A 14,498-nucleotide genomic window follows, 5' to 3' on the forward strand; every position below is an offset into this window, starting at 1 on the left:
AACCATCACCACCATCCATCTCTAGAACTTTTCATCTTCCCAAAATGAAACTCTGTCCCCAGTAAACACTACCTCCCCATTTCTCCCTCCCCTCAGCCCCCAGAAACCACCGTTCTTCTTTCTGTTTCTATAAATTTGACAACCCTAGGTACCTGATATAAGTGGAAGCAGACAGCATTTGTCCTTTTGTGACTAGCTTATTTCACTTAGCATAGTATTCTCAAGGTTCATCCATGTTGTGGCATGTGTCAAAATTTTTTTCTTCTTTAGGGCTGAATAATATTCCATTGTATGTATATGCCACATTTTGTTCATCCATTTGGGTTGTTTCCGCCTTTTTGCTACTGTGAATAATGCTGCTGTGAACATGGATGTACAAATATCTCTTGGAGACCCTGCTTTCAATTCTTTTGGGTCTATACCCAGAAATGGATTTGCTAGATCATATGGTAATTCTGTGTTCAATTTTATGAGGACCCACCATACTGTTTTCCACAGCAACTGCACTATTTTGCATTCCCACTATCTGCTTCTCAGCTTTCTGGCAGTCTCTCCTGTGGTCGTCCCTCTTTGGGCCTATCTGTCCATCTATTTGCTGTTTCTCTGGGTCACCTCATACCTCTCATAGCCACGCTGCTTCCTTTTATGTAGTCAGTTATCAAATATTCATTCATTTGATCACAAACATATCACCGAATGCTGTCTCTGAGCTGGGAGGAGCAGAGAGGACAGGCCCCTGGCGTGGCCCTCATGAACCTCACGGTCTAGTCCTCTATCCTTGTCCATCTCTCTGTCATCCTTCCGTCTATGCCCACCTCTGGCTCCCATTTCCCAGCCTCTATGCTCACACATCTGTTTTCCACAATGGCACTGTCCCCAACTGCTCACATTTTTGTTGTTGATGTTGTGTTTTTAAATCCTTATGGGTCTCTTTTTTAATTACAAAAGTGATAAATACTCAACAAAATATTCAATCAGTATAGAAGTGATTAAATTACAAGTAAGTGTGACTCCATTCACTCTTCTCTGCCCCTAGTCTTTCCCACAAAATAACCATTATTAATAGTTTGGTGTGTCCCCTTCTGGGCATTTTTTCTAGGCACACACAGATTCCAGATTCCATCTTAATCTTAAAAAAACCACAGTCCTGCTGTGTGTCATGCCTTTTTTTCTCTAAAGATAATTGTAGCTAACATCTGTCAAGCACCTCTTACATGTCAGACGCATGACCCACCTCACCTCACTGTGTCTCCCTCACTCCTCTGAGGCAGAAACACTTCATTTGTGGAACCTGATGCTTAGTAAGCACAGGCCCCAGGCTCACGGGAAGCAGCAGGCCCTGGGTCTGAACTCAGCAGTGTTCATTATCACGACTCAATTATGAATCCCTTCACTCTTAATCATTTGCAAAGAGGATCTCCCCATGCAGGACCTAGAAATTGTCCTCATCCTTTTGAACAGCTGTAGAGTGCTTTATTGTTTGGAGGGTACCATAATCTATTTCACCTTCTGATGGCCATTAGCTTGTCTCCAATTTTTCTCTATTATAAACCACATCACACTGAGCACGCTGGTACGTGTGTCTTTGCTCACGTGCTGAGTTTATTGGTGAGATGTAGTTTTGGAAGTGAATATGTACATTTTAATGTTGTTAAATATTGCCAAATTGCCCTCCAAAAAGGTGATACTATTTTACACTTCCACCCATAGTATATGAGAGAATCCATCTTCCCACGGTTGTGCCCACACTGGTCATTATCAGTATTTATTATTAGATTGATAGGTTTAAAAAAGACCTCATTGTTTTAGCTTACGTTTCTTTATTAGTGAGGGTGAACATTTTTACATATCCTTATTGGCTGTATGCATTTCTTTTATGAATTACCCATTCACATTCTTTGACCATTTTGATTTGTTTTTCTTGTCTTTCATTTATTGATTTGTAGGAACTCTTTATTTATTATGGAGTGATTGATTGATTGATTGATTGATTATGGATTCTATTTGTGCTGCAAGTTTCTCCCAGTTTTCATGCATTTTAAAACTTTGTGGTATCTTTTCTACTTGCCTGCTGACCTGTGTATCCTTGAAGGTCATGCTCCTCATCGATATTGAACTGGCTTACATGAATACCAACCATGAGGACTTCATAGGCTTTGCCAAGTGAGTGCTCCCTGGGCTGAGAAGGTGACACCTTGTGTGACTGTGTGTGGTGGTGGGGGTGCCCTGGGTTAACCCTCTGGGTCTGGTGCCCATTGAGCAGTGGCAGTGGAGCTGGGCCTTTTGAGAGAAGTTCTGAGACTCTCCTCTCTCTCCATTAGTGCTCAGCAAAGGAGCAACCAGATGAACAAGAAGAAGGCTTCAGGGAACCAGGTGAGTGAGCCCAAGTGCCCCAGCCCGAGGGATGGAGGGTGCCGGATGGACGCCAAGCTCTGAGAGCCCCCTCCCCTGAGAGGAGGGGTCCCACAGGGGCCAGGGAGCCTGTCAACTGCCAGCCACAAGCCTCCCACTCTGCCTCAGTAACCCTCTCTCCTCTCTCCCAATGCTTCTCGTGGTTGCTATGGTTACCTCTTTGCAGGATGAGATTCTGGTGAGTACCAGGAGTGGGGCTCTTGGCTTGTGTAGTGAGGGGAGGAGGGGGCCCATTTGTAGTGGGGATATGCAGTGGGCAAGAGGGCACCTTTGGCTTGAGCTGCTTGCCTACACTAGCACATGGGTGTCCACACATGCTGTCAAGCCAGAGGCAAGGACTAGCCATACACAGAGTCCCATCAACCTGTCCATCAGTGCGCATGAGCTGAGTATCTACATCAGGTACATCTACAGAGGTAGACCATGTGGCTGGGGGTGGGTGAAAATGCCTGGCAGGGGCCTGGCACTAAGTGGGTGCTCCTTAAATATATGTTGGAGGGAGGGAGGGAGGGAGGGAGGGAGGAATGAGAGACAGACATGTTTTTAAGCTGAGGCCATCGTACCAGAAAGTTGAGTAAAGAGATTAATGAAATGTCAAGGGTCAAGTGCTTCTTGCAAGTCAGGCCAGCAAGCAGGATGGCGAGGTCTGTTGCTTGGGTTCTCCATGAGGTTCTTGGGGAAGCCAGCGAGGATTAAGGAGGCTCCAGGAGGGCCTTGAGGGCCTTAGAAGCAGGCCTGGCCCAAGGGGGCTTTCCTGTCAGCCCCAGGCTCCTTGGTCTTCTGTGGATGCTCAGAGGAGAAGCCAGGGAAGTCATGGCTAAGGGAGGGAGCAGAAGCTTCTCGCTCATCCTCTTAGTCTGGCCCACCACCAGGGTCTGTGCAGTGGCCCTGCCCTTGAAATAGAACCCACAGACCCTCGTCTGTGGTGATAGCTCAGGACAGTCCTGGGGACAGCTGCTTTCTGCTGTGAAAGGAGACCTTTGCCTGTTACTCTGAGCTTCCCCTGGGAAGAAAGGGCTCGGGCAGTTTGAGCTCAGTGCCCTCCCCCAGCCCTTTCTCCCTACCACCCCACTCAGTCCAGGTCTGGGATCAGACTCTTAGAACCCTGCTATCATAGCATTCCATGTATTCATGCCACAAATATTTATCAATCACTTACTGTCTGCCAAGCACTCCACAAGGTTCTGGGACATACCAGTGAGAGGAAGTTCACAATTTAGCAAGTCAGGCTGACATCAACAGATAATCATGCACACCCACACACAAGGTAATTTGAAATCCCAGTCATTGTCTTAGAAGAAGAGTTAAGGGAGCGATAAAATATTATAATGGGGGTCCTGACTTAAACTGGGGGTCAGGGGGCCCTGCCTGAGAATATGACTTCGGAGCCCAGAGGGTGAGTAGGAATTTGCCAGGCAGACAGGAGGGGAAGTGCTTTCCAGGCAGAGGCAACAGCAGCCTGTGAAAAGTCCCTGAGGTCAGAAAGAAGTCTTAGAATAAATTATATCTTAAGCTGAACAGACACTCAGAGTTGTCTTGCCCAACTGGCCACCTAAACTCTGCACACCTTCAGTGATGGGGAGCTCATCCCCTACCAAGGCCACCAGTTACTTACTCAGACGGCTCTGTCAGAAGGCTCTATATCCTGAGCTGACCTCTGCCTTCCTCTGTCTTCCACTCTGTTCCCTTTGGTTCAAATCACGGCGGGTCTGGCCCCCACCCTCTCTGACCAGCCAGGCCTCCAAGAGCTGGGTGGGTTTTTGAGTGCCTCTTTCTGTCTCCCCATCCTCCACGGGGAAGCCTGGCCCCTGGCCACTGACCTCCTGACCCTCGCCCTCCAGGTCATCCGGAAGGGCTGGCTGACCATCAACAATATTGGCATCATGAAGGGGGGCTCCAAGGAGTATTGGTTTGTGCTGACCGCTGAGAATCTGTCCTGGTACAAGGATGATGAGGTAAGTAGAGGGCCACTGGTCATCAAGGGTTTGGTTAGCGGCCAGAGTTAGGTTCAGACCCTACCATGGCCTTGGAGTGGACTGGACCACCCAACAGGGGTTTAAAGAAATCCCATCAAAGACCCTCAGGTGGAGGTGGGATGTAGAGGCAGGCGGTCCTGGGTGCTCATCCAGGTTGGGCAGAGAAGGTGGCTTGGCAGGGCTGGGGAGGTTGGGGCTAAGCGCCCTGGAGAGAGTGGGCAGGGGTGCTGGGTGTCCCTCTCTGACCCCACCAGCCCTGCAGCCTTCCTGTTTTCCTGCTCCAGGGCGTGCCGCCTCCTCCGTGGCCCCCACAGGCTCATGACACACATGAGTCCAGCTGCCAGACACCCTGTTAACCCCTACACCCCAGTCCACCAGACCCTGGAGGTCCAAGGGAGTTGCCCAGGGTGCCTCCAGGCTTAGGGACAAGGAGCGATGGGGCCCTGCAGAGGCACTACACCAAACCCCGCCCTGCCCAATGGGGCACACAGACCCCCGCCACCTCCCTCCCCTGCTGCTGGTCTCCTTTAAGAATGAGTCTATTTGGCTTCCACATCTGGATTCCAGAGGTGACCAGAGAGAATGGGGAGGGCTGGGGGGGGGGGGCTTGTGGTAATGAACTCCAGCTGGCCATGAAGTGGGGGAAGGGACCCTCTTCTTCCTGGCGGGGCTGTTGGAGGAGAGGGCACTTTGAACAGGGGTGCGGGGCACGGGGTGGGCGCCTGCGATTTTGGTCTCCAAGCCCTCTCCTTGATCCCTGCCCCCTCCAAGTCGCCCAGGGCAGGCCCCCTCCTCCCCACCTTGGGCGGGGGCCCTCTGTCGTCACTGGCGGGGGCGCCAAGCCATCTGGACCTCATTACCCCAACCCTGGCCTCTCCCAGAGCACGGGGCCCCTGGAAGGGATGGAGTGTGAGGTGGCGTGGCGCGCGGGTGGGGGGGTCGCTTCCTGCTCTATCTCCCAGGCAGGCGCCCTAGACAGCCCCTGTGGGCTGGGGGTGCCGACTGCTGCCCCACAACTCCTGCTGCTCCTGTGTTGGGGCTCTTACACAGGGTCAGGGGACAGCGTGACCTGGGGCTGAGGGCGCTACACTGGCTACAGTGGGGGGGAGGGGGGAGTGTATCTGAGAGGGGCCCCCTGTCCTCGTACCTGCGTGGGGGGTCTTTTTTGAGCTTTGTGTGTACATTCGAGTTTAGTGGTGTGTGGAAGTGAGTGCTGCGTGTCTGTGGGGGTGGGGTGGGGTGGACAGTGAGTGCTGGGAGGTTGGGGGGGAGACTTGTGGCTGCTGTGGGCGGGTGCTCTGTAAGAGACTGTTTCGGCTGTAGGCATCTAGGTGTGTGTGGTATATGGGGGTCTGCCTGTGCCTTTGGGGGCAGACCGTGTGTACCTGTGGTGTGACTCAGGCATATGTGCCCATGCTCGGTGTGTAAGTGTAGGTGTATGTGTGTGGCCAGTGGGCTTGGGGAGGGAGGGTATGCCTGTGGAATATTGGAGAATATGTATGCATTTGGGATGTAAGGATGGGAGAGGGCCGGTGTTCCATTGTGAGGGTGTGTGCATGTGTGTGCACATGTGCTTGCACTTGCAATGTGCGTGTGTGCTTGGGGCATGGATGTGTGATTTAAAGTTTGGGTGTGAGAGTGTATGTGCCTGATTTGGGGAGTGGGTATCAAGGTGAGGTTGTGTGTGTGTGTTGGGTGCCAGTGGATTTTTTCACTAGAACAGCTGGGGCCATGGAAGTGGGCAGGCTGTGGGGAGGCTAATGTGTCCCCCTTCTCCACCCGGCTGCCAGCCCTCTGGTCTTTGGGACCTGGGTGGCCCTCTGGGCAGACAGGCGGCCACCCACATCCCCAGCCCTCATTGACCCCCCCCATCTTCTCAGTCTCCCTCCACCACCCATCAGCGCCCCCCACCCCGTCCCACAGCAGGGTGGCACCCCCATCTTTCTGCGCCTCCTCCCAGCCCACCCTGTGCCCCCCAAGCTCCCTGCCCCTGCTCCAGGCTCCGGTTCTGGGATGGCGGGCGGGGGTCGGTCCAGCTCTCCAGCGGCGGCGCCGAGGGTCTAACCCAGCCCAGCCTAACCAATGTGCAGACTACTGTACAATTTGGGAGTCCTGAACAGATAGTCTAAACACTGGGTAGACGGAGTGGAGGTGTCCTCTGGTCCATCCAGGCAGCAGTGTCTGTCCATCGGGTGGGAGCTTCAGCCCCATCTCCTGGAGATCCAAGGCCCCCTGCCCCAGCCCATGTCCCCTCAGCCCCAGCCCAGCCAGCCGTGGTCCCCTCTCTGCTCCCGACTCCCCTTCTGCCTCTTTTGACGTGGCAGGGGTGAGCGGGAGCTGTGGCTGGGAAGGAGGGGCCTGAGGAGGGGGCCGGCCAGCAGGAAGGGAGGGGTGGGGAGGAGGCCGCTCCTACCTAGTGTCCAACCCCAGAGCGCAGGGCGGGTGGTGGCGGGGCCTCCCTCGAATGCTTCCAGATGTTCCCTGGCCGCGTGTGCAACTTCCTCCTCTCCTCCCCCAGCCACCCTCTGGGGCTCTCGGCCACCCGCCTGGCATAAAGAGGGCTTTATGTGGCTGGATGGGCCAGGCGAGTGTGGGGGGCAGAGGGAGGTGGGCAGGATGACGCCAAGACGGAGGAGCAGGGTCCGCCTAAACCCAGCCCCCCATCTGAGATCCTAGGCAAAGCTCATGTCCAAGCCCTGAGTCCCCAAGACTCACACAGACAGCTCCCCCTCTGCCCCCCGCCTGGGTCCCGTGGTGTTGGGGGGGCGAGTGGGGTACAGGCAGCAGAAACCCTCCCCTCCTGCCAGAGCCCCATCCTCTGCAGATCCCTGAGGCCCTCCCCTTGGACACAGCAGCCTACAGACACATTGGCCCACACCAGGCATACACACGTTTGCATGTGGGCCTGGCACCCACATGCTCATCCACAGATACACAAATCTCCTCCCAGATGACTACAGATAAATCAAACATATTCGGCCTATTACACAAACTGTATGCATGTAAGCATGTACCCATAGTACGTGTCCCACTGGAACATTCATGCAAACACATAGACATTTACAATTGCCACACACATCTACAAAAGTGTACACACACCCGCATTGACATACAAATGTGCTCACATGGACACACGGCCATGCTGAGTACCTCCTCAGGCACACATGTGCATACACACATACATGTACAACACAGACACATGGGCGCACACACAAGGCTGATAGGATATGGGCTCAGGCTTGCATGTGTTTGTACAAACACACAACCACACGCATGTTGCACACACAGACTCACCATCTCCAGGCTTGTGCTGCGCGCCTGATTGCTAACACATGGGCGGCTGGGGGGAATGGGCTGAGCCAGCCCTTTGAAGCCTCCGGTGCTGGTGGCCCCCCTTCCCTGTCTCTACAGTCAGGAAATGAAGTCAGAGGCTTATCCAAGGCAGGCCCTGGCGGCCAGGCCCCGGCGAGAGAGGCTCCAGTGCGGGCTGGCCTGGCTGGTGTCCAGGGCTTGCTTGGGATGGGTCGTGGGAGCCACCCTCAGCCTTGCCACCCTCGGCTCTTGGGCTCTGGCATGTATGCAGAGGTGGTGGGAATGGCTTAAACGCCAATGGGAGCAATGGGTGCCCGGCAGCCCCAGGGCTCCATGGCCAGGCTTTCATGAGACAGCACCTGTGTGGTACAAGGGGGCTGGTGCCCAGAGCCCAGGGCCACTCTGGGGATCCACAGCTCCAGGCGCCCCCCCAGCATGGAAGACTCTTAGGGAGTAAGGCGTGGTAGAGGAGAATGCCGATCGCTCCCATCTCTACCCACAGGAGAAAGAGAAGAAATACATGCTGTCTGTGGACAACCTGAAGCTGCGGGACGTGGAGAAGGGCTTCATGTCGAGCAAGCATATTTTTGCCCTCTTTAACACGGAACAGAGGTGCCTGCCTGCCCCCGACCAGGGCTGTGGGGCCCCAGACCCTGCAAGCCCCAAACCACCCCCACGGAGTTTCTCCTCTGTGCTAGACTTCATGTCAAGGTCCCCTCCCCTCCCTCCCTCCCTCCTTCTCTCTCTTCCTTCCTCTCTCCTCGCCTCCTGTCCTTCCACAGGCACTTGGTTAGTGCCTGCTGTGCGTAAGACACTCTGCCAGGCACTGGGGACAAAGAAGAGCCCCAGTCATGCCTGGGCCCCTTCTCATGTTGCTCAGTGTCCAGTGGGGCCAGTGCAGAATCAGGCCTCTCACCTGCCAACCCAGGGCTGAGTCTAGCAGGCTTTCTCCTACTCAGGGATGAGCGTTCATCAGGGGAATCCCTGGAGAGCCAGGGAGGGAGCCAAGGGGGGCTGAGAGCCAAGCCAGGGGATGTACTGTCATGGATGCCCCTTTTATGAGGGCGCAGTCCCTTTCCAATAGAGCATTTGACTGCTCATTTCACTGAACAGTCACAATGACCCTAGGAGGCAGGAATTATGATTATTAACCCATCTTCCAGATGAGGAAACTGAGGCTTGGAGAGAAGAAGGGACTTGCCCAGGGTCACCTAGCTGGAAAATGAGAAAGCCAGGACTGGACCGCAGGCATGATGACCCCAGTACATGCATGCCGTTAACCACCAAGGAAGATAGGCTTTGCCCCGTCTCCCCTCACCACCTGCCCCATCTTGCAGGAATGTCTACAAGGATTATCGGCAGCTGGAACTGGCCTGTGAGACACAGGAGGAGGTGGATAGCTGGAAGGCCTCCTTCCTAAGGGCTGGCGTGTACCCCGAGCGTGTTGGGGTGAGTGGTGGGGCAGGGAGGAGAGGGCAAGCTGCTTGTAATGGGGGACTTGGGGTACATCATCCTCAGTGATGCTGAGGCATGCCAGGCTTCCCAGCCCTTATTGGGCTCAGAAATAGCAGGGAACCTTTGCTACCTGCCCTCGGGGGGGATCAGAGTTAAGTGGAGGTTTAGTGGGAGTTTGATGTGTCCCCTTCTCTGCCACAATTAGCATTTCCTGCATCCCCTTCATACGATGGCAGTTTCTTGTGATTCCTGTCTCTTTTCTCCCCTCTTTCACTGTGGCAACATCTAGAGTTGCCTTACAGTTGGGGTACAGTGCTCTGGGCTCACTCAGTCCCTCCCCTTTTCCTCTCTGTGTGTGTCTGCTTCGCTGTGCTCACTGGTGGCGGCGTGGTGGCAATGCTGGTGTGGTGACCCCTATGGCTTTGGTGTGGGCCTCCCAGGACAAGGAGAAAGTGAGTACTCCCCTCCCTTGCCTTCTGCCAGGCGTCTCCAGCCTGGCATCAGCTCTGGCCACGTCTTTGGAATCAGGAAGGGACCTAGGAGATTTCCTTTCCTAATTCATGCACTAGTAAACTGAGACAAATTCTAGGCACTAGTGTCAGAGCTGAGATAAGGCTGAAGGAGGCACTGAGATGGGCAGAGCCCAAAGACCCAGAGCATATGGGGGAGCTGGGTATCTCTGTGTTCAGGCCAGTTGCTTCCCTCTGTGCCTCAGTATGCCAGGCACTCCTGGAGGGGCTGAGACCCTGGGGATGCCTGGAATCTGGCTTCAAGGGCCCAGCCACCCTGATGTCCTCTGTTCTTGATGGCAGGCCAGCGAGACCGAGGAGAATGGCTCAGACAACTTCATGCACTCCATGGACCCACAGCTGGAGCGGCAGGTGGAGACCATCCGGAACCTGGTGGACTCATACATGGCCATTGTCAACAAGACTGTGCGAGATCTCATGCCTAAGACTATCATGCACCTCATGATCAACAACGTGGGTGCACCACCACTTGGGGGGGGCGGGTGATCTTGTGGGACCAGGGAGGCGGGTAGCCAGGTTGCCCTGGGGGAGGTGCAGGCCAGCCCTGTGAGACCAGTTCTAAGGAGGGAGGCATGGGTCTGCACCAGAACTGTCCAATAGGAATATAATGTGAGCTGCATATATTATTTTGAAGATTCATACACCTAAGTTGTTCCAAATATGCTTACATGTTTTACAGAAGGGGCTAAGGATCTGCATCTTTTGAGAACTCCTAGACCACATTTTGAAATACACACCTCACAGAACGGCTACCACCTGAGGCTTAGTGAAAAAGCATGGCCCCCAGAGAATTAGAACTGTGTTTGAATTTTGGCTCTGCCACAAATTCCCTGTGTGACTTTGAGCAAAGGAACTGCCCTCTCTGAACATGTTTCCTTATATGTAAAATATGGATAATAATAGAGTTGAGGATTAGATGAATATAAAGTGCATAGCAACACAGTGCATGGCAGGGAGTAGGAACCTAACATATATTTGAATAACAAAGAAACGAGACACAGGCCTGTGGCAGGAAAAACCTCAGCATCTCTCCATGAATGTCTCAGAGCCTGGCCAGGTACCATGTGGGGATTTTAAAGAGAACATTAACTCACCCTCTATACACAGAGACTCACATTTCACCCCATCCAGGCACACATTTACACGTATTGCTCAAGGGTTCAGAAAATTTTAAACTGTCGTCTTCCTTATTTTGGTCCAATGGAGCATGCATGTCCTTGGAAAGAGTAACTACCCCATTTTACAGATGGGGAAACTGAGGCTGAAAAAAGCTGAGTCAGCAGGTGTCATCTCAGATCTATGACCTTGGACAGCTCCCTTTTCTTCTCTGGACCATCTGAGAAAAGGGCAAGGGGGAAAGCGGGGGTGAGGGGAGGGGGGGCGGAATCTCTGAGTTTAAGTGGTGGCAGAGTCCTGTCCCAGAGCTCCCAGTCCATCACACAGTCCTAACAGGGTCCCGCGGGGCAGGCAGAGCGTTTCAGGAGTCAGGTCCCAGAGCCCCCTCTCTTCGCCCGCCTGCAGACCAAGGAATTCATCTTCTCGGAGCTGTTGGCCAACCTGTACTCGTGCGGGGACCAGAACACACTGATGGAGGAGTCGGCCGAGCAGGCGCAGCGGCGCGACGAGATGCTGCGCATGTACCACGCACTGAAGGAGGCGCTCAGCATCATCGGCGACATCAACACGACCACTGTCAGCACGCCAATGCCCCCGCCTGTGGACGACTCCTGGCTGCAGGTGCAGAGCGTACCGGCCGGACGCAGGTACCAGGGCCGGCCCCCAAGGCCCCAAAGCCCCCCAGCCCGGGGCCCGCGGGAGGAGGGCCGGGACCGGGCAGTGGCGCGCCCGCGTCACCGGGGCGGCTCCCACCTGGAGCAAGGGGCGGAGCTTAGAGAGGGGCGGGGCTTGCCGCGGGGAGGGGCTTGCCGTGGAGCGCTGGCTGCGAGGCTGGGTGGAGCTGGAAAGTTGGAGCCACTGGACGCGGGCCTTAAGCCCCGGCGGACTAGGGTGGGGCGGGGCTTGCGAGCATGGGCGTGGCCGGCACTCGGCTGGGGGCGGTGCCTCAAGCTGGGGCGGTGCCGCTCATCTCTTTCTTCCTTGTCCTCTGCTCCCTGTCGCCCGCAGGTCACCCACGTCCAGCCCCACACCGCAGCGCCGAGCCCCTGCCGTGCCCCCAGCCCGGCCCGGATCGCGGGGCCCTGCTCCTGGGCCTCCGCCTGCTGGGTCCGCCCTGGGGGGAGCGCCCCCCGTGCCCTCCAGGCCGGGGGCTTCCCCTGACCCCTTCGGTCCTCCCCCCCAGGTGCCCTCGCGCCCCAACCGCGCCCCGCCCGGGGTCCCCAGGTGAGTAGGGGCTGAATGTGGCGGGAGAGACCGCCGGGCGGGCGTGGCCGGGAGGGAGGTGGGGCCAGATTCTGGAACATCGGCCCTGGCCGCCAGAGCCGGCCCTCTCCATCCAAGGCACTCGGACTGTGGGTGCCAGAGCCACAGGAGGTGGGGCTGAGGGCTGGCGGAGCCTGTCCCCCGGGGAGCGCTGAGTCCCGGAGGTGGTCGTTTCTGGGGAGGGGGCTGTGGGGCTCATCCCACCTGCCCCCTTCCTTACAGCACTTGCATGGCGCTTCCCACCTTTTCACTCCTTCCTCTCTCCCACACACTGCATTCCTCCTCCTTTTCCCTTCTTGCTCTCCTCCATTCTCCATTCCATCCTCTACTTCCCTCTCCCAGCCCCTAGTGAGCCTACCTCAGGTCTGAGGATCTGAACCCAGATCCTCTCCGGATGTGTAGATTTTGTTCTACACTTCTCAGTCCTGATTCTTTTGAGCTGTCCCAGGGGGGTGTCCAACCTCTGGCCTGCAGGAACAGAGGCCAGGCTGTGACTGTGTGACCAGCAAGGTGTGTGATGTGTGTGTGGGCGTGCACACGGGTGTGAGTGCAGGAATGGCACCCAGGCATGGACTAGGACATAGGGCAGCTGGGAAGGGTGTCTGGGTGCCATGGGGCAATCTGATGGCTTTCTTCCTTCCCTTTGCCTCTGGCCCTCCCTGGGGTGGACTGATGTGGTGGGTGTGGGGGCAGGAGTGGGTAAAGCCTGCCTCATTCCGAGATTTCCAGAGAAAAGGATTCTACTTTATCCTTTGGCTTTGCCTTCTTGATCCATGACCTTCTTTCAAGGAAACTGACTCTGATATCTGACTCAGTCTGACCTCTTTCCACTGGCCATGTTCTCTGAGGAAGAACATATCAGACCAATAGTATCCATTTATGTTTCCAGATGGCTGGAGGGTAGGGCTGTGGTTTTAGCCTCCATGAACCCAAAATGAAGCAGAGATGGGGCTTGCCCTGTGGTGATTTGATGACCAAAGCAGAGGCAAAGCAGGCAGTGTGGTGCTGGTCAAGAGCACTGAACTGGAGTCCAGAGGTTGTGGTTCACCCTGGGCCTTTAGGCAAGTCACTTTCCCTTCCAGGGCCTCAGTTTCCCTTCTACCAAATAATATTGAACATTCTTCCTTTCTCCCAGGGTTGGTGTGGGGATCAAGAGAGACACTAGTTATAGGAGCATTTTGCTAACTTCTAACGTAAGTCCAGATTCTTGAGGGTATTTGACATGCCCAGGTCTGTACTGAGGTGTGACGTATGGGAGCTGTGAGACTTGGTACCTGCTCTGACTCCAGTCTTGCTAACACACGGGAAACATTTGGCAAGTCATGGCCCTGCCTCGGGGAAGACAGCAGACCTGGGAGTTTCAAGGTAGCTTGACTGCAGAGGTCCGAGGGCTGTCTGAGATACAGCTCAGGTGGTGGGGAGTCAGGGGGCCTTTGGGGGGAGTGGCAGTGTGGGCAAAGGTTTAACATGGGATGCATTGAGGAGAGCCGCTGGCCAGAGCAGTGTGCAGATGGAATGAGGCAGAATAAGAAGTGGTTGCCCTGGGTACCGTGGTACAGTGGGGCAGGTTGGAGAACCTTCAAAGTCCACAGAAGAGTTTGACTTGATGGGACGCAGTGGTGTGGGCAGGAGGAGTCATGGAATGCTCTTGGGCAGAGAAGTGACAGCTGGACCCTAAGAAAGAAGATTTGTCCTTTATGGAGCATTGCAGGTGGCCCTCTGAGCACGCCAGGCACGAGTATACAGGGAGCTGGTGCAATGCCTCCTGTGTGCGGGCGAGCTTCTGTGTTGTGACTCAGCCCACGCGTGTGCTTCAGTGTGCCGAGTGGCTGCATGCCCCAGATCCATGCTGCACGTGCTGGCCAGTGAGGGTGCTGGGCAGTGGCGGGTGGGGGAGGTGTATGCGTGTTGTTCGTGGGCATGTGTGTCAGTGTGTGCATGCGGGGCCGTGGGGCCTCACAGCATGTGTGTGCACGCCCGGGCGTGTGCGTGTGCGTGTCCCCCACCCCCAGGCCTGCCCCGTGCGTGCGTGTGAACTGCCATGTTGATTTCGTGCTGTCTTTCAGAATCACTATCAGTGACCCCTGAGGAGCGTCAGCCATGGTAGGTACATGCCTCTCGGCCTGCTGCATGAACGGTGTGTCTGCCCCTGCTGCACCAGCTCCATAATGGGGGGGCGCACCTGGGACCTCAGAGCCAGGCCCCCCCTCTTCTGCAGCTCCAGACTTATTCTTTCCTCTTTCTGTCTTTGCTGCCTCTAAGAGCTGGCTCTTACCTCCCTTCGCAGAGAGCCTCGGGACTCAGTGCCCCTGACCAAGACCCCCATGGCTGAGCCTGGGGAGCTCTTGGGACAGGCTTCGCACCCAAACTGGCAGACATGGGTGCCCTCTGGAGCCGTCAGAGAGGGCAGAGAGCTCATGGTTTATGGTGTAGG

The 14,498-nt window shown here is 55.4% G+C and overlaps 1 protein-coding gene across 36 annotated transcripts in view; it reads left to right on the forward strand.

Annotated features, from left to right (window-relative positions):
- DNM1 (dynamin 1) overlaps positions 1 to 14,498 on the forward strand; it is a 41,964-nt gene that overhangs the window by 25,601 nt on the left and 1,865 nt on the right. For 5 of the 36 annotated variants that reach the window (XM_070596721.1, XM_070596699.1, XM_070596700.1 and 2 more), the window contains exons 12-21: positions 2,093 to 2,163; positions 2,322 to 2,373; positions 2,579 to 2,590; positions 4,254 to 4,367; positions 8,203 to 8,312; positions 9,038 to 9,149; positions 9,596 to 9,607; positions 9,968 to 10,138; positions 11,207 to 11,448; positions 11,810 to 12,025. In XM_070596721.1, coding sequence (XP_070452822.1) covers positions 2,093 to 2,163; positions 2,322 to 2,373; positions 2,579 to 2,590; positions 4,254 to 4,367; positions 8,203 to 8,312; positions 9,038 to 9,149; positions 9,596 to 9,607; positions 9,968 to 10,138; positions 11,207 to 11,448; positions 11,810 to 12,025 — 1,112 coding nt within the window. Of the gene's footprint in view, positions 1 to 2,092; positions 2,164 to 2,321; positions 2,374 to 2,578; positions 2,591 to 4,253; positions 4,368 to 8,202; positions 8,313 to 9,037; positions 9,150 to 9,595; positions 9,608 to 9,967; positions 10,139 to 11,206; positions 11,449 to 11,809; positions 12,030 to 13,564; positions 13,567 to 14,130; positions 14,172 to 14,498 lie in introns of all 36 variants that reach the window. The other 31 variants (XM_070596709.1, XM_070596710.1, XM_070596711.1 and 28 more) reach the window with 15 other exon arrangements.

This window comes from Equus przewalskii, chromosome 26, assembly GCF_037783145.1.
Source record: "Equus przewalskii isolate Varuska chromosome 26, EquPr2, whole genome shotgun sequence".
In the NCBI taxonomy this organism is placed as follows: Eukaryota; Metazoa; Chordata; class Mammalia; order Perissodactyla; family Equidae; genus Equus; species Equus przewalskii.